This window comes from Ambystoma mexicanum, chromosome 11, assembly GCF_040938575.1.
Source record: "Ambystoma mexicanum isolate Mex_15411 chromosome 11, UKY_AmexF1_1, whole genome shotgun sequence".
NCBI classification, from domain to species: Eukaryota; Metazoa; Chordata; class Amphibia; order Caudata; family Ambystomatidae; genus Ambystoma; species Ambystoma mexicanum.
This window is the reverse complement of record NC_090934.1, coordinates 970,512,546-970,540,411: the sequence shown is the minus strand read 5'-3', so window position 1 is coordinate 970,540,411 and position 27,866 is coordinate 970,512,546. Positions and strand designations below refer to the sequence as shown.

Genomic DNA, 27,866 nt, shown 5'->3' with positions numbered 1-27,866 from the left:
GGGTTGACCGTTCTATCAGAGGAAAGAATTCAGAATATACTGCTGCAAATTCCGCAATATCAGGCCGGTTGCCAGATAACGGTACGCAAAGCAATGTGTTTGCTGGGCATGATGGCGTCAGGTATTTACCTGGTCCCTCACGCGTGCCTGCGCATGCGTCCCATGCAGGAATGGTTGGCGAAACAGTGGTCGCAGGCAAGTGGTCAGTGGGACGATCTAGTGGTTGTTTCGCCAACACTTGTACAAAGCCTTCACTGGTGGACAAGAGAAAATCTATCCAAGGGGAAACCCTTTTACGATCCCGAGATAGAGGCGGTAGTCACAACCGATGCCTGCCTGACAGGGTGGGGAGCTCACCATCTCCACCACACAGCTCTCTCACTCAGTGGCCAAGAATCATATCAACCTGCTAGAGCTTCTGGCAGTATTCAGAGCGCTTCAAGCGTTCGAGCCCTACCTTTTGAATCTATCAGTGCAGATCCGAATGGACAGCACTACAGCCATGTTTTACCTGAACAAGCAAGGAGGGACTCGTTCACCAAATCTGTCCAAGCTTGCCCAGAAAATGTGGATATGGGCACTCAGACGGAACATCTTGATGTCATCTCAACATGTTCCAGGGGATCTCAATTCTCTGGCGGATGCTTTGAGCAGAGATCCCCTCCCAGAGGAACACGAATGGTGTCTACACAGAGAAATCGTAGAAGATATCTTCTCTCACGGGGGTTTCCCCACTATAGACTTATTCGCCACAAGCGAAAACAGACAGTGCCCAGGATTTGCATCCAGGTTCCCCCAGCCAGACTCCCAGGGGAACGCCCTGTGGATGAACTGGTCAGGGATGTTTGTGTACGCTTTTCCACCAACACCTCTCATCAGGAAGGTGGTCAACAAGATGAACGGAGAATCGATGGTGCTCGTCCTGGTTGCTCCCATGTGAGCAAGACAACTGTGGTTCCCACACTTACGCAGACTAGCGGTGTGCGAACCCATCAAACTCCCGGGCTGGTACAACCTACTGTCCCAGCATCAAGGTCAAACAGTGCATCCTCAACCCAACTCAATGAACCTGGCAGCATGGCTCCTGAGCTCATAGAGTTCGGACATCTCAAATTACCACAGAGATGTATGGACATCCTAAAAGAATCTAGGAAGCCAAACACGAGGCACTGCTACTTTGACAAATTGAAAAGATTTGTTATCTGGTGCCAGAATAAGCAAATCAACCTGGTTGATTGTACTCCTTCCACAATTGTCACATACATGCTCCACCTGCTGGATGCAGGACTGGTATTTAATTCACTGAAGGTACACCTGGCAGCGCTGTCAGCATACACCACCTCCCATAACAAAGTGTCGTGGTGGAAAATACCAGTGGTTAAAGCTTTCATGGAAGGAGAAAAGAGACTTCACCCTCCTATTTCAAACCCACCACCAGGATGGGACCTTAACGTGGTGCTATCTAAACTCATGGGCCCCCTATTCGAGCCCATGCATAAAAGCAGTCCCAAACACCTGACTTATAAGACGGCCTTCTTAGTAGCAATTACATCTATAAGAAGGGTCAGTGAAATTCAGGCTCTCAGTGCAGGATCCATTCTTTACAGTTCATAAAGATAAACTGGTTTTACGTACACACCCTAGGTTCTCACCTAAGTTTATTTCTAAATTCCACCTGAACCAGTTCATCGAGCTTCCGGCTTTCTTTCAAAACCCACAAAGCTCGGCTGAGGTGAAACTACACACCCTAGATGTGCGTAGGGCAGTCCTGTACTATGTGAACAAGACCAGAGCGCTAAGGAAAACAAACCAGCTGTTTGTCTCCGTAGCTACAGGCAGAGAGGGAGATCGCGTCTCTAAAGGTGCCATCTCTAAGTGGATTGTTAACTGTATCCAGCTGTGTTACTCCCTTTCTGAAAAAACTCTGCCTTTCACGCCAAGAGCCCACTCTACAAGAGGCATTGGGGCCACTCTGGCTTTCATTGCAAATGTACCCCATAGCACTACTGCATTGACACCCATTCCAAGACAGATACTCAAGTGGGGCAAGCGGTTCTAAGACATTTATTTGCTCATGACCCTTCTCACATCCCACCTCCTTCTAACACTGCTCGCTAATCTATGCACAGCATGTGATCTAAGCAGATTCCACAACCCTCAGAAGGGATACATTACTCACTGTAATAGTATTTCTGATGCTTGCATCTGGTTAGATTCACATGCGACCCACCCTTCCTCCCCTTTGAGAGAAGGCGCATTGATGCTTGTAGTTTTATCTTTCTATCTATCTTCTTGGATTATCTGTACTCACGCTACTCTTCATGCTGCCTCATGTCAGAAAAAATACAATCTGAGGGTCCTAGACGCATGAGGGATCATGGGTACAGTGGATGTCACACTAGGGATAGTATTACTGGCACGCCCTGTGTTGACGCTCATTTTTGAGTTTCGAAAAACAAACTGTAATACTCTGCCTATGCACAGCATGTGAATCTAAGCAGATACAAGCATCAGAAATACAATTACGGTGAGTACTGTATTACATATATATATATATATATATATATAATGTTATATATTATATAGGAAAGTCCAGTTGAGCCAAGTCACACACTCCACAACGCCACCTAGTAGTCAACGCTAGAAGTTCACCTCCAGTTCTGAGCCATAACAGCAAGGCAAATTAGCTCAAATGCAAACCATTTTCTACTGGAAATTGTCTTTTTCTAAGAGGGCAGTGCAACTTTATACATAGCTTAATTAACCCACGACTGGCATTTGCAAGGCTGCCAGGACTACTACATACCTGGTTTCACCCTTATTAGGGATCATCTCGAGCAAGGATCCATATCCTTGAAGAACTTTTATGCCGGAGTTATTGATTTTTACTTTTTGAACACTAAAACATTCAATGCCAAAGACATTACCCTTTTCACCTTAGAATTTAGCTTATTAGAGCGTGAGGGTCAAAATAGAACTTTGGACATGGGACAGTTTTGTTTTAGACATTCTGACACAGACAGATCCTTAGTATTTGGTTAAGTAGGGAATCTCCTCTTAGAGCAGGGCCAGGGAGGCATTTTCCCAACATTTTTTTATTTTAATAAAAGTATTTGACCAAAAACATGACTCGCTTGTGTAAGAAAGGCATGGTATCAACAGTAAGACAGACACAAGTAACCACAGTTCAAGGGTATTGAACTTCAATTGGGTTTGGAAAACACCTATCTAATCCTAAATCTAAAGATGGGAGCAAGCTACCACCATCAAATAATAATAACACAGTCCTAGTGGTGTCTTTTGAAAATAAAGGGCCTATACTAATAAACCTGTTGCCAATCCTTACTTCTAAATACAAATAGTGTGGGAAACAATGTTATGCAAAAGAAAAGTGTTCAAGAAATGATATGACAGGATATTCAAGCTATTGGCTTCCCTTCCCTATGTTTTTAGCACGGGATAAGGTGGCACACTCAAGCTTAGCACAGTCTCTGGCTTTTCTAGCACGAGGGTGCAGTTCAAAACTTCAACATCATGGCCTTCTGTACCAGGTCTCTTTGTCGTTCAAAGTCTCTTCTTTCAGAGGGCCTGATGCAAAAAAACAAATAACAACGTTCTTTTGCTTTCAGAATTCTCCTACTCACACTTTTCCCAGGTGATTTACCGTTCACCTTGGACCCCCCTCTGCCGGGCTCAGATCCACTTTAACATAAAGTTTGTTTTTTCACATACACACAATATTTTCATAGGATTTCCACCTATCCAATTTCTCGGGTCATTCATGGTTCACCCCGGATCTCCCTCTGCCGGGCACAGATCCGTTCTAACACAAAATCTTCAATCAGTCTACCTCTGCCAGGTTCGGACCAATTTATCTATTGTAACACAAATTTGCTTTAAGACAAAGCTTTCAATCGATATACTTCCGTTGGGCTTGGACCAACTTTGTCTACTTTACCATCAACTTTCTTTACTGTATCAACATCGAAGACTTTCGATTCTGCACAGAATTTGGCTTGACCCGTTGCAGGACCACTTCGATTCACAATCCTTTGCCACTCTTTCACTTTTGTCAACTCTCAGCTGGACACCTTACAGAGACCTTCGATTGAGCATGCACGTGATGCTGGACCACTCTGTCAAAGGTATTGTATATCTTGGTTTCAAAGTTCAATCACTCATCTGCAGTTCAACTTTACTCACGTTGGTTATCACACCCGTTTCATACAATGTTCGTTTCAGCGCCCGCCATACAATGTTGCAGCTTGCAACCTTGGCTTCAACACAGACTGGTCTTGTATCTGTCTCCCCAACTCACCGGCTTTGTTGATTTCACTGATACAGCTTTGTTGTTGAAGCCAAGGACAGTACCACGGCAGCTGGCGATTCTCCCTGTCCTGATTATCGACACAGAGAGCCCCGGGGAACCCTTTGGGGAACCCCTCAAGTGGATCTGTACGTGTCCAGTTTCAACCAGAAGTGCGAACTGTTCTGCTTCAGGGAATTTCCTACAAGAGGCGCTCTAGGCGACGCGTCCTTAGTGGACTTGGAGTTACCACTCCTGTATGCATTTCCTCCAGTCCCCGTCATTCCTCATGTGATCAGGAGGTTGAGAATGTTCAGGAAATCCATGATCCTAATTGCTCCAGATTGGGCCAGGAGGAAGTGGTACTTGGACCTCCTGGACATGTCCATCTGCCCTGCAATGCGTCTTCCAGAAAGAGAGGATCTTCTCTCGCAAGAGGAAGATCGGGTTCTCCATTCGGAGGTCAAGACTCTCAGCCTTCACACATGGTTTCTGAGAGGCTGAGATATAAGGATTGGGACCTTCCGGATGACGTAATGGAGATATTGCTTTCAGCCAGAAGGCCAGCAACAAAATCTTTGTACTGCTGCCGTTGTAACAAGTTCAGCAGCTGGTGCAGGGATAAGAATGTGGATCCCTTTCTATGTGACACACATATGGTGCTTTCCTTTTTGTTACATTTGGCAAATCTGGATTGGAACAATTAAAGGTTACTTGGCGGCGCTATCTATTTTCAAGCGCTCTTCAGAGGAGGATTCCATTTTAAGATCCCTCTGATTGTTAAATTTCTAAAAAGACTCACTAATGTATTTCCACCAGTTCCATTCAGTGTACCTGTATGGGAACTCAATCTTGTGTTAAGATTTTTAACGTGCATTCTCTTTGAGGCTCTAAAGTAATTCCCATTAAGATTGTTGACATTAAAAACTGTTTTGCTTATTGCAATAGCGTCAGCATGCAGGGTAAGCAAGTTGCAGGCCCTGTCCTGTAAACCTCCTCATGCAGTTTTCCATGAAGACAGTTATTCTCAAGTTGAAACCTTCTTTCTTACTGAAGGTAATGCCATTCTCCGTCTTCTTCGAAGAAGGCCAAGAAATGGCACCCTTGCTCGCTTTATAAATCCAGTGAATCTTCGTCTGAGGTAATCGGATGTCCAACCAAATTGGACTTCCCTGCCAAGTGGGATGCATTTCGTACACAAATGCTTAAGATCTTCGAGACTGTGGCTTTGACCCCCCCCCCCCTCTGGCCTCGACCCAGAAAGCCTATGCCTCTGTCCATCTGTAAAGGACGACAAAGGGAAGACAAAATCTTTTAAACCGAGCCTTCAGCCAGTGATGCATCGAGAAAGATCTTGATCCGACGGAAAATCATCGAGGGCTTTGGTGAGTCAGTAACCTGGCCCATCGAGGGTTCTGTTGAAGAAGCAGAAGAAGACGACGATGTTGACGCCTTTGCTGACTCCGTCGGCATCAGAGCCATCGACACCGGTATCAAAGTCGATGCTGACTACGGCGATCCCGACTTTGAGGTCATTGTCAACGATTACTCCAAAATTGTCGAAGCCAGTGGTGGTACAGGAAAAGGTTTTCAAACCTTTACCTAAAAATGACTTTTCTAAGTATCTATCAGCCATCTATGAGGTAGACCAACCCTCTGATGATAACACACCACCTTTTGTTCTAGAATTCGGCATCCCTAATGTGCCAGAAGAGCTGATCTCTGATGAGTCCAGATTAGGGGATTTACAGGACAACCTTCAGTCAACAGTAGGTTAGATACCTCTCCCAAGTTAGAGTTTGGCAAACCAGACCCAACTGAACATGCTGACTCCTCGTATAGGAAACTAATGAGTAAGGTTATAGAGGTGTTAGGCTGGAGCATGCCTACTCCTTCTTTTGAACAAGATGATATGACAGACATCTTGGACCAGGGTCCCCAGAAAGTCCCAATTTTCCCTTTTCACACTGTATTACAGAAAAGGGTCTCTGCAAATTGGGAGACACAAGAAAAAACTACGGCTGCAGTAAATACACATTTTGACAAAAAATACAGACCATCCAGCAGCGACCCAGAGTATCTGACTATACACCCAACACCAGAATGTTTGGTGGTTCAGGCTGCTACATCGATCAAGCAGTGAGCATACCCATCCATCCCTCCTGATAGGTATGATAAGCGAGTGGATGCCTGGGCAATACTGTTTTTTACGGCTGGTAGAATGGCATTAAAGTCAACAAATGTGACATGTACATTGTCATGATTTACGTTTACCCTGTGGGACTACATAGCTATGGCGGCTGACCACATACCAGAAGGGGAGGAAAGAGATGGCTCCCTGTCAATCATCAAGGATGGTAAGGAGGCAATGGGTGAATGGCTCCAGTCAGGTTTAGATACTGCAGACAGCATCATCAGATCCATGACAGCTAGCACAGTGTTCCACAGATTTTGAATGGTTGAGGAAGTCTGGGTTTGCACCAGATGTGCAAATTAAGCTACTCAACATGCCTTTTGACGGCAGGAGGCTGTTTGGCAGCAAGGCGGATGAGAGTTTAGAAAAGCTGCACACCTCGAAAGCAGTGGCTAAATCCCTTAGCCCTGCCATTAGACAGCCTCAATCCCCCTACTTTGGCTCATATTCCTGCATGGGTAAGTCCTTTCGATTCTACTCCTCAATTGGAAGAGGAAGAGGACAAGCCGGTAAAAGAGGTCAGAGAAGATTACCTCATGGTGGACGAGGGAGAGATGCTAAGCCAACCCAAGCAGCGGCAGCTTTACCCTCAGCCGCTGCTTCAGCCACCTCTAAACCACTCTGAGGCCTTGACTGACAAGACCCCAGTGGGAGGCAGACTTACTCAGCATCTGAGCGAATGGCGAGGCATTACTTCAGATGCTTGTGCACTGGAAACTGTGGCTCAAGGTTACTGCCCTCCTTTCCAAAGAAGGCCTCAGGATCATCCACCGGGGAACAACTCTTTCAAAATTCCGGATCCGCTCCTTTTGCAGAACATTTTGACCCTGCTAGAGAAAGGTGCAATAGAGCATGTACCTGTAGCGGAAAGGAACAAGGGTTGGTGTTCCCCATACTTTCTGATTTCCAAAAAGGAAGGAGGATTGAGAGCCATCTTGGACTTAAGAAACTTGAACAAGTTCCTCAGGAAGGACAAGTTCAAGATGGTTACCCTTTCTCAAATCCTTCGGGCTCTCCAACACCAAGACTGGATGGTGTTTTTGGACCTTCCAGATGCTTACTTTCATGTGCCTATCCATCTCAAGCACTGAAGGTACCTGAGGTTCGCGGTTGGCGGTTCTCATTATCAGTTTCGAGTTCTGCCATTCAAGCTGACCTCCACCACAAGGGTTTTCGCCAAGTTGATGGCGGTGGTGGCAGCGAGTCTCAGTAGAGGGGGGATTCACGTCTACCCCTACCTGGAGATTGATTGATCAGGGCTCGTTCACCCGAGCAATCCCGGGAGCATCTCAGCGTAACCTGCCACTCGCTCCACAGACTGGGCTTCTCCCTCAATTACAAAATGTCCCACATGATACCATCTGAAAGACTCCAATTTATTGGAGCTGTCCTGGATGCTTCCTCTGGAAAGGCCTCGCCACCCGAGGTGAGAGCTCAACACATTCTGAAGATGGTTACCAAATTCTAGAGTGCCCAGCATCTTACGGCCTTCGATTTTTTGAGGTTGCTTTGTTTCGTGGCATCCTGCACTTTCTTGGTGCCAGAGGCCCACCTCAGAATGAGATCCCTCCAATGGGCTCTCAGGACTCAATGGTGCCAGTTTTCAGGCAGAATGCCAGGCCACCTGAAAGTTCTGAGCAGAGTCTCTCACCACCTTCTGTGGTGGGCTTGCAAGGATAACATTCTCAAGGGAGAATCTTTTTGGCAGCCATGGCCGCAGAAAACAGTAGTGACGGATGCCTCATTCACGTGGTGTGGAGCCCACACCATCGATCTGACAATCAACGGTTGTTGGTCTCCATTGGAGTCCAAACTATATATCAACCTTTTGGAGCTGAGGGCAATCAGACTAGCGGTGAATGCCTTTCTGACCTCTGTACGGGGAAAGAATGTCCTGATAATGCCTGACAACACAGTGGCCATGTACTACCTCAACAAGAGATGAGGTGTAGGGTCACTACCACTGTGCAGAGAGGCAATGCAGCTCTGGTTCTGGGCAATTCAAGAAGGAATCTCTCTATCTGCAGTTCACCTAGCCGGAGAGGAGAACACAGCGGCGGACGCTCTAAGCAGGCAGAGCACAGTCTCCCACGAGTGGGAACTACCTCAGGAAGTCCTTCAAGAGATCTTCACCCTTTGGGGAACCCCTCAAGTGGATCTGTACGTGTCCAGTTTCAACCAGAAGTGCGAACTGTTCTGCTTCAGGGAATTTCCTACAAGAGGCGCTCTAGGCGACGCGTCCTTAGTGGACTTGGAGTTACCACTCCTGTATGCATTTCCTCCAGTCCCCGTCATTCCTCACGTGATCAGGAGGTTGAGAATGTTCAGGAAATCCATGATCCTAATTGCTCCAGATTGGGCCAGGAGGAAGTGGTACTTGGACCTCCTGGACATGTCCATCTGCCCTGCAATGCGTCTTCCAGAAAGAGAGGATCTTCTCTCGCAAGAGGAAGATCGGGTTCTCCATTCGGAGGTCAAGACTCTCAGCCTTCACACATGGTTTCTGAGAGGCTGAGATATAAGGATTGGGACCTTCCGGATGACGTAATGGAGATTTTGCTTTCAGCCAGAAGGCCAGCAACAAAATCTTTGTACTGCTGCCGTTGTAACAAGTTCAGCAGCTGGTGCAGGGATAAGAATGTGGATCCCTTTCTATGTGACACACATATGGTGCTTTCCTTTTTGTTACATTTGGCAAATCTGGATTGGAACAATTAAAGGTTACTTGGCGGCGCTATCTATTTTCAAGCGCTCTTCAGAGGAGGATTCCATTTTAAGATCCCTCTGATTGTTAAATTTCTAAAAAGACTCACTAATGTATTTCCACCAGTTCCATTCAGTGTACCTGTATGGGAACTCAATCTTGTGTTAAGATTTTTAACGTGCATTCTCTTTGAGGCTCTAAAGTAATTCCCATTAAGATTGTTGACATTAAAAACTGTTTTGCTTATTGCAATAGCGTCAGCATGCAGGGTAAGCAAGTTGCAGGCCCTGTCCTGTAAACCTCCTCATGCAGTTTTCCATGAAGACAGTTATTCTCAAGTTGAAACCTTTTTTCTTACTGAAGGTAGTCTCCGCCTTCCACTTGTCTCAAAAAATTACTTTACCAACTTTCTATCCACCTCCCCATTCAGGAAAGGAGGAAGAAAGATTACATAGACTGCACCCAAAAAGGGCTCCTGTTTTTACATATCCAGAATGGCTACATTTCACCAAAATGACCAATTATTCATTGGCTATACTGGCCCCAAATTGGGTCTAGCTGTTACTAAACAAACTATATCCAGATGGATCATCCTGGCTATTGGTCACTGTTACAGAATAGCGGGCAGGAACCGCCGGAAGGACTAAGAGCACATTCTACAGGGGAAAGGTAACCTCTGCTGCTCTTCAAAGAGGTGTCCCAATCAAAGACATTTGTTCAGCAGACACTTAGTCGTCTATTTATACTTTTGTGAAACATTACTGTCTGATTGGTCTTCCAGTCAGGGAGGACAATTTGCAAAAGCAGTCCTTCATCCGGTCCATGATTAGAATTAAATTGAATTAGTACTCCCACCACCAAATTATTATTGCTTATCATAAGATGAGGAATACGTGGGAGGACACAATCCATTTGAAGAGCAAGTTACTTACCCCTGGTAAGGTTCTTTCGATTGGATGTTCCTCGCACATATTCCTCATCGCCCCTCACAGCCTACCCCCCTGCACAATTTACGTGTTCTTACACTTTATGCTTTCTGTGAGCCTACGGTCTATAGTACGCCTAGTAATTCCTATTCAGGAGGAGGGGAAAAACCGAACTGAAGCCAAAGGGTGCTGCGTGCGCTACTTCTACTGATGATGGCGTCGATAGTTGAATGGAGGTCCTCGAGGGACATCGACTCAACAAGAATGGCACTCAGTGCCCCCTGACGAAAAAAAATTACGAAGCAGCTGAAGCTGGAGATATTATCATAAGATGAGGAATACGTGGGAGGAACATCTCATCGAAATAACCTTACCGGGGTAAGTAACCTGTTCTTTGGTCATGCCTGAGCCTTAGCTTCTTTTGGAGAGGTGTCTTCACTACCCTCTCTGAGGCAGTAGAAACAGATATAGAACTTTTCACCTATGCTATGCTTATTATTTTTATTTTATTTGTATATGGTTTATTCAAACCTTTGCAAAAAACATCAAAAAACAATCATTTTAAACAATCATTAAAAGACAATCATTTAAAAGACAATCATTTAAAATAGAACACGGCGAAAGGGAATGTACACACATTATACATAGACAACTCTACCAACAGAGAAAGATCAGCTCTAAAATGTAATATGTAATATTCGTTGTGCTCAGACATTACAAAAAAACAATTTCATAATTTCATAACCCTGGCATATCACATTTAGCTATATGGAGTTGTGAATTTATAGATTTAAGCTTTTAATAAATCCTGATAGAGCCAAGCCCTCATGGGTGGTTTGGATATTTAAACATCTTTTCCAAGCCCACTCATCCTCAAACATAATAAAGTTGAGTTTTAGGGATTCCAGATATTTTACCCTAAGTGGGTGAAGAATCACACATTCCATAACCAAATGTTTTAAAGTCTCCTCCTTGACCAGGCAGAACCTGCAACCAGCCATATCCATGGGGATCACCCCTCTTCTGACCAGGATGTCTCTATTTGGGTTGAATCCTGAACTTCCCCTGCTCCAGCACAGGTTCATCAACTTAAGTTGCCTACTGGCCAAGCAGCATATACTCAGGAACTGGAAGCTGAGGCAGCCCCCAACGACCGACAACTGGCTTCTTGACTTCACCTGGGCAAAAAACATTATTTGTTAAAAAGAGCTCATGCGGACCCACCTACTTCATGTAGTTTGTATGTGTGGTGAACTAAGCCGCCCTGGCAGTAGATACTAGCTAGGGGCCTCCAACGATTTCATTGCACTGAGAAAAGGTGGGGTATCTCTGTATGCTATTATTACCGCTAAACACTGCATGTTTGAAACATTTCGTCATTGTGCTGCTTGTTCATGTGAATTGTATGCTGGCAAGCTAAATCGTATAAATACAGTTAAAAAAAAAGCATTGTCTGCTTTGCTGAGCAGCTGATTGACAGCAGCCCAGGTATGAGTGCTCTGTTGCTTACTTTTATGCTTGTCTCCTAGTTTTTTTCTTTGGCACTACAGCCCCCAATATGTATCTGCAAAGCATTAATTATGTATCATAACATTAAAACTGCACCATTTTGAAAAAGTAAAGTGTTTTGTGTGCTGTAAATTGGATAATGATGTGTTAAAAAATATGTTTTGGTTTTATAACGTTTACAGATTACTATGACGGCTTACATAATTCCCCTCCTAGCAGTGGTGACGATTTTGTAAGTATTTTAAGAAATTGTTGATACCGTTTTTGCGGCTGCCTAATTATTTGTCACAAGTTACTTCTACGCTCATGCTTTTTAAAATAACAACTAGCAAGAATTGCGAAAGAATCAAAAATACTTACATGGATTAAAATATACTATGACGCAGAGCTACATGGTCCTCATACAAGCATCAATTCTGTGTTGCCCACATTCCTTTAAGTGTCCTTCACACACATTCCATTTTCTTTTTGATTGCTGTTCCGTGACCGCAGATGGCTAAACTCGTTACCAGGGTTTGCGTTTTCTTTGGGCTTCATTAAGTGTTTTGCTTTATTGGTAAGAACAGGCACTAATTAAAACATTTCTATTGTTTCCTCACGTCATTACTTGTATCGCATGCGATATTTCGCACTTGCAATATTAATTTAAAAAAAGGTGGAAATGCAGTTTTAAATTGTGACGACGGTTCCCAATGATGAAATAGCTATGTTTTCAGATCTGATTAAAAACAATACCATTTAGGAACAGGCACTTGGGGCCTCATTACGACCCAGGCGGACTTCGCGGTGCTAAATGCACCGCGAAGCATGGCGGAAAGCCGCCGATAGCGCCATGGGGGTTGGCGGATTCACCGCCCCATTCCGACCTCGGCGGAGCGGTAAATCCCCAATCCCCATTCTGCCCTTCCCCATTCCCATTTTTGCCCCATAGGGTATAATGGGAGTGGGGAAGGAGTTAATTACGCCACCGTAAAATACGGTGGCGTAATTAACAACGAGGTCCCGTAGCGCCATGGTTTTCTCCGGCTGGTAAAACCAGGCGGAGAAAACCTCCATGGCGCTACGGGAACTCGTAGTATGGCGGAGAGGTACGCCATGCACTACGCTGGCGTAATACCCTCTCCGCCAGGGTCCTAATGAGGCCCTTGGTCTCCTAGTCTACGGGGTGGTCCCTGTACCTGTTTCCCTCACTTTTGATTGGGGCTCCAACCTCCCTAACCCAGTCTCCCTACTCCCAAGGTTCTTGACACAGTATAGCTTCACTACAGCCAGGAAACACGTATGTCTCAGCTGTCCCTAGCATGGGGTGCCTACAAGCTATAGCCTTATCTTTATAACTCTGTCAGGCTCTTCCTAGGTGAACTAAGCAGGGTAGCATGATTTCCCTGTTGTGACTTTTCTCCTGACGAGTCTTTTGATCTTCGTTCATGCCCATTTGTTCGCAGGCACAATTTCTTGATGACCACTTGTTAGAACTCGCTCTCTCTCTGTGTCTCCTGGTCTTGTTGTTTCTCTCAACCTCCCTCCTGATCTTAACCGTTTACCTCCAAATCTTAATGTTCCCCTCACTCGTTCTGCCTCTATTTACCTACTCTTGCGCTCTCTCTCTCTCTCTCTCTCTCTCTCTCTCTATGTCTCTCTCTCGCCCTCTCACTGACCCTCTCTCTCTCGCTATATCCATGCCTCTACTTTTTCCGCTCCTAGTTTACCTTCTTCCGACAATTCGGTACCACTCCCTCAATCATACCACCTTACCTCTCCAAACATGCTAAAACTCTGCTCCAAGATCACCTCCTCCTGCTCCACACTCTTCTCTGGTGTGTTGTACCTCCCTCACCACCTTTGATCTCACCCAAAAACCTTTCACTGCTGACCTGGCTAGCTTTTTATAGCCCGCTCCTTCCTGACTAGAAGGTTCATCCCACTCCCATTCGGTACTCAAGTAAGGTTCCTCCCTTGGCCAATCTCTTTCTGACCTACCCCAACTCCTCTCATCTCCCCTGGTGGTTGTGTATTTCTACTAGAAGTCTTCATAAGTGCCATTAGCCACGCCCCCATTTCAGTCTCCATTGTTGTCCACCCTGACATGTGGTCTCCATTGTCTGTCCTCTGGTTATCCCCTATACTCAGTAACCCACGGTTCAAACAGGGTATGTGGAGTGTTCCTTAGTCCCTTCACTCCCATTACTGTAAACTCTATTTCTAGCTCCAGCTCTGTCCCCTCACTGCTCCCCTGTAGCCAGTATAGGGTTTGTCGGGTAGGTGTTGGGTCTCCCATTCAACTCCTGAATAGGAAAGGATAATCCATTTTCATTATGGCAACCAGTTCTTTGCTCCTGTTCTGTTGGCGCCAGATGCATTGGGGCATTTATAGACCTTGATGTTTGTTTCTGGACTGTGCTGTTCCCCAGGAACCGTGATCCATTCCAGGGGTTTGAGGAGTTTAGTGCGTGCTGGTAGATGTAGTCCCTTGCATCGAGATATCGTGTTCTTCTGATCGCCAGGCATCTAGCAAACCACCTGGAAGATAAGAAAATTAGACCTGGCAAGGACAGAAGGCGATAGGCATCGGGTCAGAGAAAAAAGCATCAATATATGTGCATGCTTCCACGCATACAAGGGCTACGGAGTCTGGGTTCCTCCATAACTCGCCCACACCATCACGTCTGGCTTTAGAATTGCACTGCTAGGGAGTCTACCCCTGGTTGAGAGTGGTCATTGACCCCCCTTGACAAGGTTTTGCCCCTAACCCTGTCACAAAATATTTCCAAATCCGCAAATAGGTTTTTTCAGAAACACTGGGTGTGATGATGTTTGTACTGCATATATGTATGTAAAATTTGCTTCAGAGCGTTTTCAGGAAAGAAATACAAGTACAAATACATTGCACGTCTTTAAGGAAAACCTAGATAAAGTTGGGAGAAATTACAGAGTAAAAGCAATCCATTTTAGTTAAACTTCATCCTTTACACTGTGCCTTAAAGGGCTAATTATGCTGTTAATGTCAGGAGAGGAAACCGGTGGACGCATCAAGTGAGTATCTGTAAGTTGTTCCATTTAGTAATTATTTTTTCAGCAATCTTTTGAACAGATTAAAGTTTCTTGCCTTAGCTTGGGTGTGAAATTGTTCTGGAGCGATTGGCTGTGTGTTTTTAGAGATCTGTTTTAGAGCTTTTATTCTAAAGGTGGTTTGTTCGAGTTTCATGGATGTTGAAGGTGTATGACTTTTGGTTGGGTTGAGGTGTTTGAAGTGGTTAACAAGACACTGGCCCTCATTCTGAGTTTGGAGGTAAGTAACGTGCCTTACCTGCATGGCGTAAATAGCGTGTCCGGGCTGCCACCAGTTCGCTAATAGAGGACTATTCCGACTTCGCGGGCACGGGCTTTACGCCATGCCGGTAAGGTAATTTGCGCCATGTCGTAAAAGGCACCCAAAATGCCCTTAGCGGTATCAATCATAGCGCAGATAACACTACCGACATTGTTCAATGCGGCATTAGCGGTAACCGCTAATAACGGTCACCGCTAATAAGCAGAACCGGAAGTAACGTCATCGCACAGGAACGGGAAGGAGCACGGCGGCCATCTTTAAAAACACAATCCATTGCCATCCTAACCACACAGGACCCCAGGTACTCTACTGATATTTGGAAAAGATACACCTCCAACACCACTATGCCCAAGGCCCTGAAGAAGAGAGCTGCCTGCCTGCGTAAAGAAAGGTTCAATGAGGACGAGCTGCAGATGCTGGTAGACACACTGCAGGAGCATGCTGCCTTAGTGTTCTCAAGCAACATGAAGAGAGAGGCAGTACTTCAGAAGAAAGAGACCTGGGCACTTGTTGCCCAGAAGTCAGTGCTGTGGGGAACACCCCACGCACGAATAAAGACTGTTGCAAGCGCTGGGACGACCTGCGACTAAGGGTTAGAAACATCCTCTCAGTGAACCGCAGCCAGGCCATGGTAACAGGAGTGTTAGGGAGAATTCTCTGTTTAGGCAGAATTTCCTAACCTAGTGAGTCCCCCAGCAGCTTTGCTGGATTTTTGGGGTTTATTTTTTTTCTCTTGCCAAGAGTGAGACTCTTTTACCTTCACTCTTGGGCATGATTTGAGTGTGTTTCTTTGACTGTAGATGTGTTTAATGGAATATGGGCTCTTTTACTCCATAGGGCTTCATGTGTTTTTGTGATGTGTGTTACACAGCACCCTCAGTGCAGTAACACAGGGGTGTCATAGTGACTCCCCAGTATAGACTCCATACCCTGAGACTGACTACAGTCTCCCAGGGTCTGTAAAGTCACCATTGACTTTACTAGTCTTAAATTCTGAACAGAACCAGTACAAACCATCATATTGTGGACGTACTGGCTGGGGGAATTCGATTGCCCCGGGGTCTGTTAGTCGAGGGGGCACGTCTCTGTCCCCCCTGATCGAGTTTTGGCTGGTGGCAGTGGATACTACTTTTTATATTCAACCGCGAATATTTCTCTATGGGATTTTCCCATTGTTCGAGGCTACTATCTTTATTTATTTAATTATGATAGCCTCGAACATACTGCCGGTTTATTTAATTAATATTCATTCTCCGGTTGGTATTTTTTGCCAAAACTTGGTTCTAAAATGGCGTTTGTGTTCTCTTCTGTGACTCCAACCCAAGTCGAGCCCTTTGTTCCACTTTTTGGCGGACCTCTCCACAGAAGCCCTCCAAAGTGGTGCCACTCTGTCTGGGGTACTTAGGTGTGGAGGGGGATTTAGGCACCCTGGACTGAGTTGCCTAGGCAACTCAAGTCACACTCCGTCCTGATTGGCCCAAGTGGTGAGCCGGCCGGCTCACCACTTAGCATGTTTGAGTGACAGCTAGGCTGAGTGAATGGGGTTTTTCTGCATAAGCAGGGCTTTGGGGGACTGGAACTTCAGAAGTTGCCACAGGACCTAAGAATCCGACGAGGGAGAATCTGAGCCGACCTGCCATGACGACACCACCGGTGGAGCCCTGCTGGACTGTCTCACCACTTTTTCCAACGACAGAGGAGATCTCCCGCCGGAGAGTTTTCTTCCTTTGACTGGTGGGGATAACCAGTTTCACCGTCTTTTCGCCTTCCCAACATATCTCGTGGCCGCCTTGCCTGTGCCAAGCACCCCGGCAACCGGGATACCACGTTTTACCACGACCACCAATTAAAGGGTAGTACCTTTAACCGGAAAAACTCTGCGGCTGGTTTCTTCCCTGGCAGTGCAACGACCTTCATCTTTCCTCCAAGTCGAGATCTTCTCTTCCCCTGGACGACGACGAGACCTGCACCCGCTGCCAGGAACCACTGCCACCGCTGGAGGATCCTTCCCACTTAAGGTACCATGTCCCACCTGGCTTCCCTTGCCACCGACTGTACGGGGTATATTTAGCCCCCGGCTTTCGATCCTGGGTTAGCCTGGGACACCCTAGCTAGAGTTTTCTGAGCCTCTCTAAACTCTTTTCGAACTCTCTGCAAGACTTCCAAAGCCAAGTGTAACTGTGTGATCTTGGGCGCATTTGTGCTCTGCTCTCTCTAAGAGTGGGCCCAGCCTATGGACTTTGGCTCACAAGTGACTTTTTGCTCTTCTGCCTTGCTAATAGTGTTCCTAAAGCTTAGAGTGGCGTATCTTCCCATATTCTGTCGTTTTCCCTCCCTTCTTCATAAACTTATTGGAGTGCTATCTATAGTTAAGCGCTCACCTCTGTCTGGAAATAAGTGGTGTTAACTAAGACTTATCTGATAAGGAATAAGGGTTGTATATATTATAATAGTAACAGTGTTTAGAGTGTTTTACAATAAGAGTACTGGAGTGTTTCAAACAGTGTGTTTTTAAATAAATAATTATAAACTTTGATACCAAAGCTCTGGTCAGTGTTTGCTTGTATTATTGTATCTGAGTGCCTATTGTGTATACTTTGCATACTGCCTAACTCTTCTTGAGGGATGTCTGACTGCTCAGCCACAGCTACCAGGTAGATCTGGGTGGTACAGACTGCTACCAAGTGGGTTTACTGCTAACACCTGTAGTCCTAAATCTTTTGCAGTGTTCCCAAAGGGAACTGCACAGGTTTCTGCCTAACAAGGAGGAGGTCCCAGTTCCCAGATCAAGCTCACTCCATGGGAGGACATCTGCGCCAGCATGATAGGGATGGAAGGCATCAAAGGTGTTGGCGAGATGGAGTGTGGCGCCACAACATCGGGGAATGGAGGTGAGTGTCCAAAGTAAACATTGCTTTGCCAAATCTGATGAAAGTCAACCAATATGTCAGTTCAAAGAGTGATGCCATGGACAGACACAGACACAGACACATCCACACCCATACCCACACCCACCAAAGTAGGCTGATGCATTACAGACACATGCAGATGCTGCAAATGCTACAAGTCACACAGCGTGCATGGCCAAAATACTATGCATGTCAGATAGCACAGCTCTTGGCCAACGTGAGTGACGCCGACATATGCCTGCATACACCACCCATGTAGCAAAGAACGTGCTCATCCAAACACAAATGCCTATTACCCCCAATTGTGTGGGTGAGCAATTGTCCTAATGTATGTATGATGCCTATCAATACATCACTCATGCTGTCCCTCTCTTTGACCCTCACAGGCACTGACCATGACAGCAATGGGCAGGACACAACCCCTGCACAGGCCACATCCCGGAAGAGGTCCCGGGATGACAGCAACTGCCTTTCAACCTCGAGAGGATAACCCATGGGGCGCCATGTACCAACAGGCAAGCCACCCCAGGTACCCATCACGCCGGTGTCACCATGGCCCGTAGAGGGCGAAGCACCACCATCACCACCACCACCCATTGGCCATACTGATGATACATGCGAGACACCACACTCAGAGGAGTCCAGTTTGGCTGGGGAGGTGGCAGCCACGGCACCCCTGCTTGTGGAGGACACACAGGACGACATCTGGGTGCCCATAGAGGACGATGTTTCAGAAGTGGTCCATACCCCTACTCCACAGGCATTCCCCCCCAAGTATCGTTGCTCGATACAGAGCAAGCCACCACCCCTGAGCAGTCTAGTCAAGAGCAGACAGAGGGACACTTCAGTCCAATTTACACAACTAGGGAGGCTGAGCAGGCTAGGCAGGACAGCCAGGGGCAGACTACCTCCACAGGTGCGCCTGCAGGGCCGCAGCGGTCTGACCTGCTTACTGCACTTGTGCGGGAGTTTGTCCAGGACAACAGACTGGCCAGAGAGGAGTGGCGTCAGGATTTAGCTGCCCTAGGCAGGTCCATCAAGGACAGCACTGCCTCCGTGGCAATATCATTCTCTGACAACACCAGCCGCCTCTGCGAGGAGGTCTCGGCCCTCCGGCAGGTGTTAGGCCGCATAGCGGATGCCATGGAGGCAGGGCATCCCGCTATACTATCACAGCAGGCGGCCACACCATCTTCCTCCAGTTCTACTCAAACAAGCCCGATCCGTAGATCGGCACGTACCCTGCGCCGGCAAGACATGCCGCCCCCTGGACCAAGGAGTGCCAATTAATCGACACAGCAGCCGCTTGTAGGCTTTGGAGACTCAATTGGACTTGTGTGGGGGAGATGTGGGGGGAGGCGGAGGGGGTAAGGGTGTGTGGGGCAGTTGTAGGGGGGTTAGGGTGTCTGGGTGAGTTGTGGGGGGAAGTGGAGGGGGGTTAGGGTGGTGGAGGGATTTTGCACGTACGTTTACATTGTTACATTTAATACACCAGTTGTGTGAAAAACAATACCTGAGTGGACATTCATCATTGCGCATGTGTCATTTATTAATTTACAGTGCATAGTGTAAATGTACCCCCACACCCATTGACCTCTGGCCACCCATCATGTCACCCTCTGCTTCCATGTGTGTTAGTAATATTGTGCAATCACTGACTGGCGCACAGCAGGTCCCTCCTGTGCATCGGCACCGCGATGATGTCCAGCCACATATTCTTCTTCCCCCTCATCATCACCAGGTGGTGGTAGTTCAATGTCAGGGGGCAGGGGCACGTTCCAGCAGATGCACATATTGTGCAGCATGACATATGATCATGATGATCTTGGCCACCTTCTCATGCCTGTAGAGGAATGCCCCACCCGACCGGCTGAGGCAGCAAAATCGTGCATTCAACAGGCCAAAGGTCTGCTCGATGACCACACAGGTACGGGTATGGGAACGATTGTAGTCCTCCTCGTGCCTGTTCTGTGGGTTTTGGGCAGGGGTGAGAAGCCACTGCTTCAAGGGATAGCCACCATCACCTACATGAGAGGCAATTAAAGGCAAATGTCAGGCAAATCATGATGGACAGCTGTACGTTGGCCACATGCACATGTCCCTGGATGTATTGACGCCTTTTTCAGTCACTCAATGTTTACTGTGTCATGGACTAATGGTGTGGGTTGCATCTTCAAGATGATACATGGTGTGCACTGATGTCTTGTTGCACATGCATCGTGTACGCATACAGTTGTGTTAGTGTCAAATTAGTGAGGTGTGTTCTGTGAGATTTACTTAGAGGGAGCGTTGGCAGTAGTATGTGCAATAATGGGCATTCAGTGCTGATCATTCCAATGGTGACATGCAGCACTTCTGTGAGTGTGCCGGCCCTGTGCCAGACAGTGGATTCCCTAGTAGATACAGTTTGAGGCACTCACAGGGATGCTTGTCCTGTGTGGTAATATGCTAGAGACACCAACATAGTGCATATGCACTGCATGGTGCAGAATGGCGTTACGGCGGGACAGGGCCGCTGATGAGTGGTGGACGTGATGTGGGGTGGTTTCTGTAAAGACCGGTAGGGGGTGTCTGTACTTCCGCTCTCTATATGGTAGAGCAGAGGCACAGCGGACCCCAGCCAAGATTCTCTATAAGGTAGCAATGGATGAGCAATCAAGGCCTAGCTTCTCAGGAGGTGATGCGGGCTGGTTCTTAAGTACAGTGTGTTCCCCGAACCCCCACAAAGGAATGTCCACACACTGTATTACTGAAAACACAGTCTTTATATAATTAATATTCAAAGGTATGTACACGATCACACTAACGCACTTTGTACTTGGAAGGCAATAATGATAAATATATACACGTCTAGAGTGGTACAACTAATGTTATCAAATCTCATTTAAAGTACATCAACTGTATGGTTAAAATGTCACACAGATCAATAACGAGTAAACCAGCAATAGAGATAGGAAGGAACGCAAGATGGTTGAAACAATAAGCAGAATACTGACCCCTACCGCTAGGCACAGTTCTGTGTGGAGATCCCCCCACCTGGGCAACCTGTAAATAAAGATATATAGCACAAGCCCAGTCCATATATTGTCCGATAGTCTTAACTTCTTCCTATTAAGGTTTTACCCCCCCAATGTACCTGGTGGAGTAGAGTTCTCCGACGATGCGTCGACCGATCCTTCTTGAGTGCCTCCCTTTCAGGCGGGAGCCACGGACCGTCGAGAGGTGTCGGGGAACTTGGCGTTCTTTGTCGGGGAATCGACGGCCCTTCTTGAGTCCCCTCCCTTTAAGGCAGGGGTCACGGGTCGTCGAACGTCCGACGGTGAACAGGGTGAACTATGGCAGGGAAGTGGCAGCTTTGTTCCTAGCGGTGCTCGTCAACGACAGCGTGCGGGGCACCTCGGTGACAATAGTTCTGGACTGCAAAGAGATGATGAAGAACTGTGGTCCAGCAAGGGCATTGAGTCGTCGGCGTCTCTGCGGTCTGTAGGTGGCGGGAAACCCACTGGTGGATGCTCCTTGGCGCATCGACGGCCGGGCCTTCTCCAGCGGGAGACAAGCGGATGCCGATGCAGACGAGAGCGTCCGATGATCAATGGAAGTTCTTAGGCAAACGGGAGCACGGCGGCTCCGGTCGGCGACGGGGGTCATCGACAGTGGCAGACAACAGTCCGGGTGCTTCTCCTTGGAGTTCCGCAGCAGTCCCCGGATCGGGTCGGCAACCTGTCGAAGGTCTGTCTTCCAGGGAGTGTTGGTAAAGATCAGCTGTGCACGATGGTCCCTCGTAGCTCGGGAAGAGGGCGCCTTACCAGGTCCTCTATGGGTCAGTCCTTGGAGGCACAGCAGCTTTCAGATTGTGAAGGAGAGCAGCAGCAATTCTTCTCGTCCAGCAGGGCTTCAAAGTCAAGCGTCACTTAATCCAGTTACTCGTCGTAGTGGACTTCAGCTTCTGAACACGATTCCTAGCAGTGAGAGGTCCCCAGATATACTGTTGATCTCCCATTCATTCCGTTGGGTCACACTCAAGCATCCAATCACGACTACGGGCATTCATGCAGGCAGGCAGCCAATCAGGCACACGAGGTATTCAGGCCATTCACTTCTCTCCAGACACTCACAACAAGTTATTTGTATTGGGACAAGTACCAAGCCATTCAACACTCCAAGCTGCATTCATACCGGTTTCGGGCAGGGTTGTCTCAGTCATTGTGTCAACCACCAGATACTAGACACCCACTACACAGAATGCATATTCGTCACACACTCTATTCACCCATTTCCCACCGTCAGGAGGTACCCACAACATACATCACCGGGAAGGCTCCAGCTAGTCTGACTGGGCCTTCACAACAACACCATATATGGCACTTCCATCCAACAGCCAGTCAGGGGGAAGGGACAGAGTCAGGGCTTCCCAGGACTTTGGGAAAACAAGGTAATGGGTAATAGAAAGCAGGAGGCCACCGAGGCCATCTTGTTTTCCATCAGGAATCAACCGATCCCAATGGCAGGGCCGGGTTATCCCAAAATGGAGGATACTCCGCGCACCTGTCAAATTCAGCATGGAGCTGCCACCAACCCATACCCTGCTCTGTGGGCCACCCACAGGTGCCCAAAAACATACACTAGGGGCACAGGGTTGTACCCCCACTCATGGGTGCCATAAGGGTATCCCACGGGTCCGTTCACCAAACCAATAAAAAGAGAGCTGCACCGCCAGGAGTCCCACCTGAACTCCTGCGCGGAAAACACGACAGAACACACAATGAAAAGCAGTAAAGGACAAGGATACGGAGGCCATGTCCCTCCGATGCATTTCCAGCATCACAGTTTCCTGTTAGTCATGCAGTGATAGGTGTCAACCTTACTTCATTCCTATGGGATTTCGGTGTCATGTACCGTTTGTGATGCTTTGGGGCACAGTGTTCGGTAATGTGCACATCGTACAGTCACCACACCAATGACACCAGGGTGGTGTGTGCATTTCTCCCCCCTTTTCAATGCCATGTGCCGGTCATGCACCTTACCAAGCAGCTAGGCACGTCATCCACCATGTTGCTCCATGAAGCATGGTAGAGTGGAGTTCCGCAGGACCATACAGTCATGAGTTGATACAGGATATCTGGCACAACAATGTGTGATGATCTTACTGGCGTTGCATACCATCTGCACATTGATGGAGTGGTATTGCTTGCGGTTGCGGTACACCGCCTCCATGGCATGCGGGACCACCAACTCGACGTGGGTGCAGTCGAGGGCACCTACACAATTTGACATGCCTGCCAGTGCATGGAAGCCTACTTTTTATCACATATCTCCTGGGGAGTCTGTGGTAGGGATATGTAGTCCCTTGTGTGCTTGAGGAGGGCATCCAGCACTTGGTTCAGTATCTGTGAAAATGAGGAGGGTTGTGATATGCCATGCATGTGCACCACTGTGTGCTGGTAGGTGCCTGTGGCAAGGAAGTGAGCACAGACACCACCTTCAGTAGAGGGGGGATGGCGGTGCGTATTTCAATGAGGCTCACTGTCGTTGTGTATCAGGTCCACTACGGTGGTGATGGTGTCCCGGTCCAGACGGTACAGGGTGTGAATCTGCTCAGGGGTTAGGTTGAAAGGCCTGCCTCTGATGCAAGAGATTGCAGGCTGCCAGCGTGTTAACGGTGGCTGCACTTGTTGGGCATGCTGGCCCTGTCTCACCGTCCTTCTCCTCTGTGGTGGCGGCTGTTGTTGTTGTTGATGTTGTGGCAATGCAAGCATGTCCTCCATCTCCAGTAATGCTACTACTATTGGAATCATCTTGGTGTGGCAGGGGTGTGGTGTGTGGGTGTGCTCCTTTTGTACTGGGCCAGACTCCATTGCCTCCACCTGTGCTGATAGTGTGCACCTGTGGCAGTTGAGAACACAGCTCAGGGCATTTTACGGTAGGCCGGCGATGCCGGTATTTACAGCATGCCGGTAACCACTTTTTCCACCTTCATTAGGCCGTTATTTGCATGTCCGCTTCACTTGTGATCTACTCCAGTTTACGGTATGCCGGCATGGTGGGTCGCGTGCCCACGCCCAGACCGCTATTTACGGCATCGTACTGTACGATGCCGCAAATAGCGGTCGGGCTGGTCAGAATAGCCCGTAGCGGTAATCAATGCTGGTATTCGTTTACCGGCATTGTTGTTCCCTTAGCACCAAGCTCGGAATGACCCCCACTAGGTTTTCAGAAAATATGGGTGGTCTATAGTGTTTTAGCTTTGATGCACTTCTCAGAGTAACCCTTTCAGTGAAGTTACTGCTTGCAAGGTATTTGGAAAGGGCCATGCATAGGGTGTTGCAGTATTCCAATTAATTTAGTACTAAGGCATGTACTAGTTGAGTTCCATGTTCTATGGCTAGCAGTGGGAGTATTTTTTGTTGTTGATGGTATGAAGTTATAGGTGTGTGTTTTTGGTGAGCGAGTTCACTTGTAGTTTGAAGGAAAGGCTGGTGTCATACATGACCCCCCAGCCTTTTTACTCTATCTGAGGGGGTATTTATAGTTCCCAGATTGTCAGGCCTCTTAAAAGGAAGTTCCCTCTTGTGGTTATTGCCCACATTTAGGATAATAGTTTTTCTACCAATAAAGCAAAGTGTGACCGTCATCTTGACGACAGGCATTGAGTCATTGGGCCTCATTACAACCTGCCAGTCCGGGACCGTGCAAAATCCGTGATGGCGGTAAAAACGTTTCCGTGTCCGCAAGGGTGCGGAAAAACCGCACGATTACACGCTGTCGGTCGCGCGCACCACACGGACTCGGAAACGTTGTTACCGCCGTCACGGAATACCCCACGGAAATGGAAATAACGAAGCCACAAGTGGCGCAAAACCCGTTTCCGCCTCCGCCGCCACGGACACGGAACCGGAAATACCATGATCGCCAAAACAGGAAACAGAGAGGCGGCCATCATATAAAAGCACAATCCATTGCCATCCAGAGCCAGCACAAGCACAATCCTGACTCTGAGAAGCCAAAAGGGACCACCAGCATGTCTGCCAGGATTCCTGCTCAGAGGCAGCGCAAACAGCGCTTCAGCGAGGCGGAGCTAACCGTCTTGGTGGAGCACATTGTGGACAATGCTGAGATGCTGTTCAGCGCCGACCAACGGCGTGCCACACAGCAGCGGAGGAAGGAGGTGTGGGCCGAAGCTGCACGCAAGTGCACCGCTGTGGGCGTGGCAGTGAGGAGCGTGAAGGACTGCCACAAGCGTTGGGACGACCTGAGGCTGAGGGTACGCAACCTCATTTCCACGCACCGCCAACGCAGCAGTGGGACAGGCGGAGGACCCCCTTCCCCACTGAGGCTGCAAGCATGGGAGGAGCGTTGCAGCAGCGTCCTCCACCTAGAGGGAATCCATGGGATTGGGCAGGCTGAGGCAGGAGTGAGCCCACCTGCAGATGCCGGTAAGTGCCCAAACATGAATGCCACATGTAAATATGCAGTTGTGAGTACTGGGCCAAAGGACCCATTAACAACCCCCCCCCCCCCAGGCAGTGCATGTGTGGGCCAAAGGACCCATTAACAACCCCCCCCCCCCCCAGGCAGTGCATGTGTGGGCCAAAGGACCCATTATGATCCGTATGGCAACCAATATCACTGAATGCAGACACCAGCAATCAGATGCATGTGACTAACACTATTCAATGTACAATCTTAATGACGCATGTGATGCACCCATCTGCCACCACAACAACACTAATTAATTGCATGCCCTTTGTGTCCCCACAGCCGTTTCAAGTGACAGTGATACTGCACAACAGGCCAGCCAATCAGCATCGGCAAGTACACTAGCCACCGCCACCACACAGGAGGATGCTGCCGGCAGTCCTGCACCTCTGGCCACATTACCAGCCACCACAGATGTGCATCACACCACCACCACCACCAACATCCCCACCATCTCCACACTGGCTGAGTCCAGACAGGTGCCACAGGAACCTATCATGGCCACCCAACAAAACACCGAAGGCAGCAGCACTGCAGAGGGGGCGGCCTGCAGTGATAACAGTGCCCCGCAAGAGCACTCGGAAACAGGGCCACAGGGGGAGATGCCCACATTGGAAGACCTGGGCTCCTTCCATGAGCTGGGGTTCAGCCCCACTTCACTGGGGAGTCCCATGAGGTCGCCCACCCCATCCATGGCCGAACTGAATGCCCGCATGCAGCGGATGGAGGACCAGCAGGCTACCCTCACCCAGCTGGTGGAGAGGCAGCTAGAGGAATCCAGGCTGCAGAGGGAGAGCTACAGCGCCTCAGTGCGTCGCCTGTCGAGGTCCATTGGACGCTTTGCGAGCACCATAGTGACCCTTGCACGCCATGTGCGGGAGGGCAATGACCACACCTCCAGGCTTGTGGAGGCCATGTTGGTTGGCCAACAGGCAAATCTGGCACGGATGCCCTCAATCCCTGATTCTGGCCAATCAAACACTACCACCCCATCCAGCTCCACTACTGCCAGTCCAAGGAGGCGCTCGAGTAGGCTAACGGGTCCCTTGGGCAAGGTTGCACAGAAGCGCACACGGAAGTGATGGCATGTGTGTAGGGCAGTGCAGGACACATGTGGACTACAAGGATGTGAGAGGGGTGGTCACGTTTGGGTGGTGGGGTAGGTAGTTTTGGGGGTTTGGACAATGGGCTCTGGGTGGGGGTGGGCACGTTTGGGTGGTGGGTGGCCCCGGGTGTACAGCTTCCCTAACCAATGCACCTTCTTCCCTGTTGTTATTACATCAATACATCACCATTTCAAATCAAGACATACATGTGTGGACATTGATCATTTATTTTGCAGTGCAACTATTAATTCATTGTCGTCACCATGTTTGTGCATTACTGTGAATGTGCTGTGACTCAAAAGTAAATGCGAATCAGGGCATCCCGTGCTCTCTGGCCATCATGTGCACCCCCAGGGGGAGGCGGTGCCATCCCATCCCCATCTCCATCTCCATCCCCATCTCCATCCCCATCTCCATCCCCATCCCCATCCCCATCCCCATCTTCCTCATCTGCGTCTGGTGGCATTGGGATGTTCCTGCGCAGGCATATATTGTGCAGCATGGCACATACCAGCGTGATTTTGCCCGTCTTCACTGGGCTGTACAGCAGTGATCCGCCAGATCTGCTCAGACAGCGGAAACGGGCCTTCAGCAGTCCAAATGTCCTCTCAATCATTCCACGTGTGCGGATATGTGCCCTATTGTATGCCTCTTCATGCCTGTTCCTTGGTCTCCGTACAGGTGTCATCAACCATGGCGTGAGTGCATATCCCGCATCACCTACATGGGATGTAGATGGGGGAACATGTCAGTGTTTGTGGCATCATGTCCTCATCTGCTGCTGTGCATTCTTGTATCATCATTCATTCATGCATATGAACCATGCAGTGTCTGGAGGTATGTTTTGGCCATCACGAGGAATGTCGCTGACTGCATATGGGCCTACACATTAACTTGCATGTTTGCTGTGCCCTGCGGGTGACATTTGATTGTGTGCATGTCATGGTGCAGTGCTGTCCACACATGGCAGAGTGACTTCACTGTACGGAAGTAGTAAATACTCGTCGTATCATTTACACGCCTCTCGTGCTTTTTGGGGCAGTGTTTCAATTGAGGGTGGGTGTCTGCAGTGGCACAGGGTTCATGGGACAGTGACGGGATTGGCTGTGGCAGTGTGTGCACGGGCACATTGTGGTGCCCTGTCATGTCTTCCTTCATGATGTTTGGCATCCGCTGTGTATTTGGTAGATGGAAGGGGGGTGATGCATGTGCGGTCACAGCGGCACACTCACAATGCTCATTGCCTGGACACACACACACCACTCCGACAGGGTTGTAGCATCGTCAGCTGTACTCACCCAATAGCCACGTGCTTTGTCCGGCATAGCGTTCCATGTACCGTGGCAACGTGGAATTCCGCAGTACCATTGAGTCATGTGATGAGCCTGGGAAACGTGCGCAGCAG

The 27,866-nt window shown here is 48.3% G+C and overlaps 1 protein-coding gene across 1 annotated transcript in view; it reads left to right on the top strand.

The window, feature by feature from the left end:
- Window positions 1-27,866, top strand: part of LOC138503977 (uncharacterized) — a 541,132-nt gene that overhangs the window by 360,628 nt on the left and 152,638 nt on the right. The window contains exon 4 of the mRNA XM_069624120.1: window positions 11,822-11,871. Within this exon, the coding sequence (XP_069480221.1) occupies window positions 11,822-11,871 (50 nt within the window). The remainder of the gene's footprint in view (window positions 1-11,821; window positions 11,872-27,866) is intronic.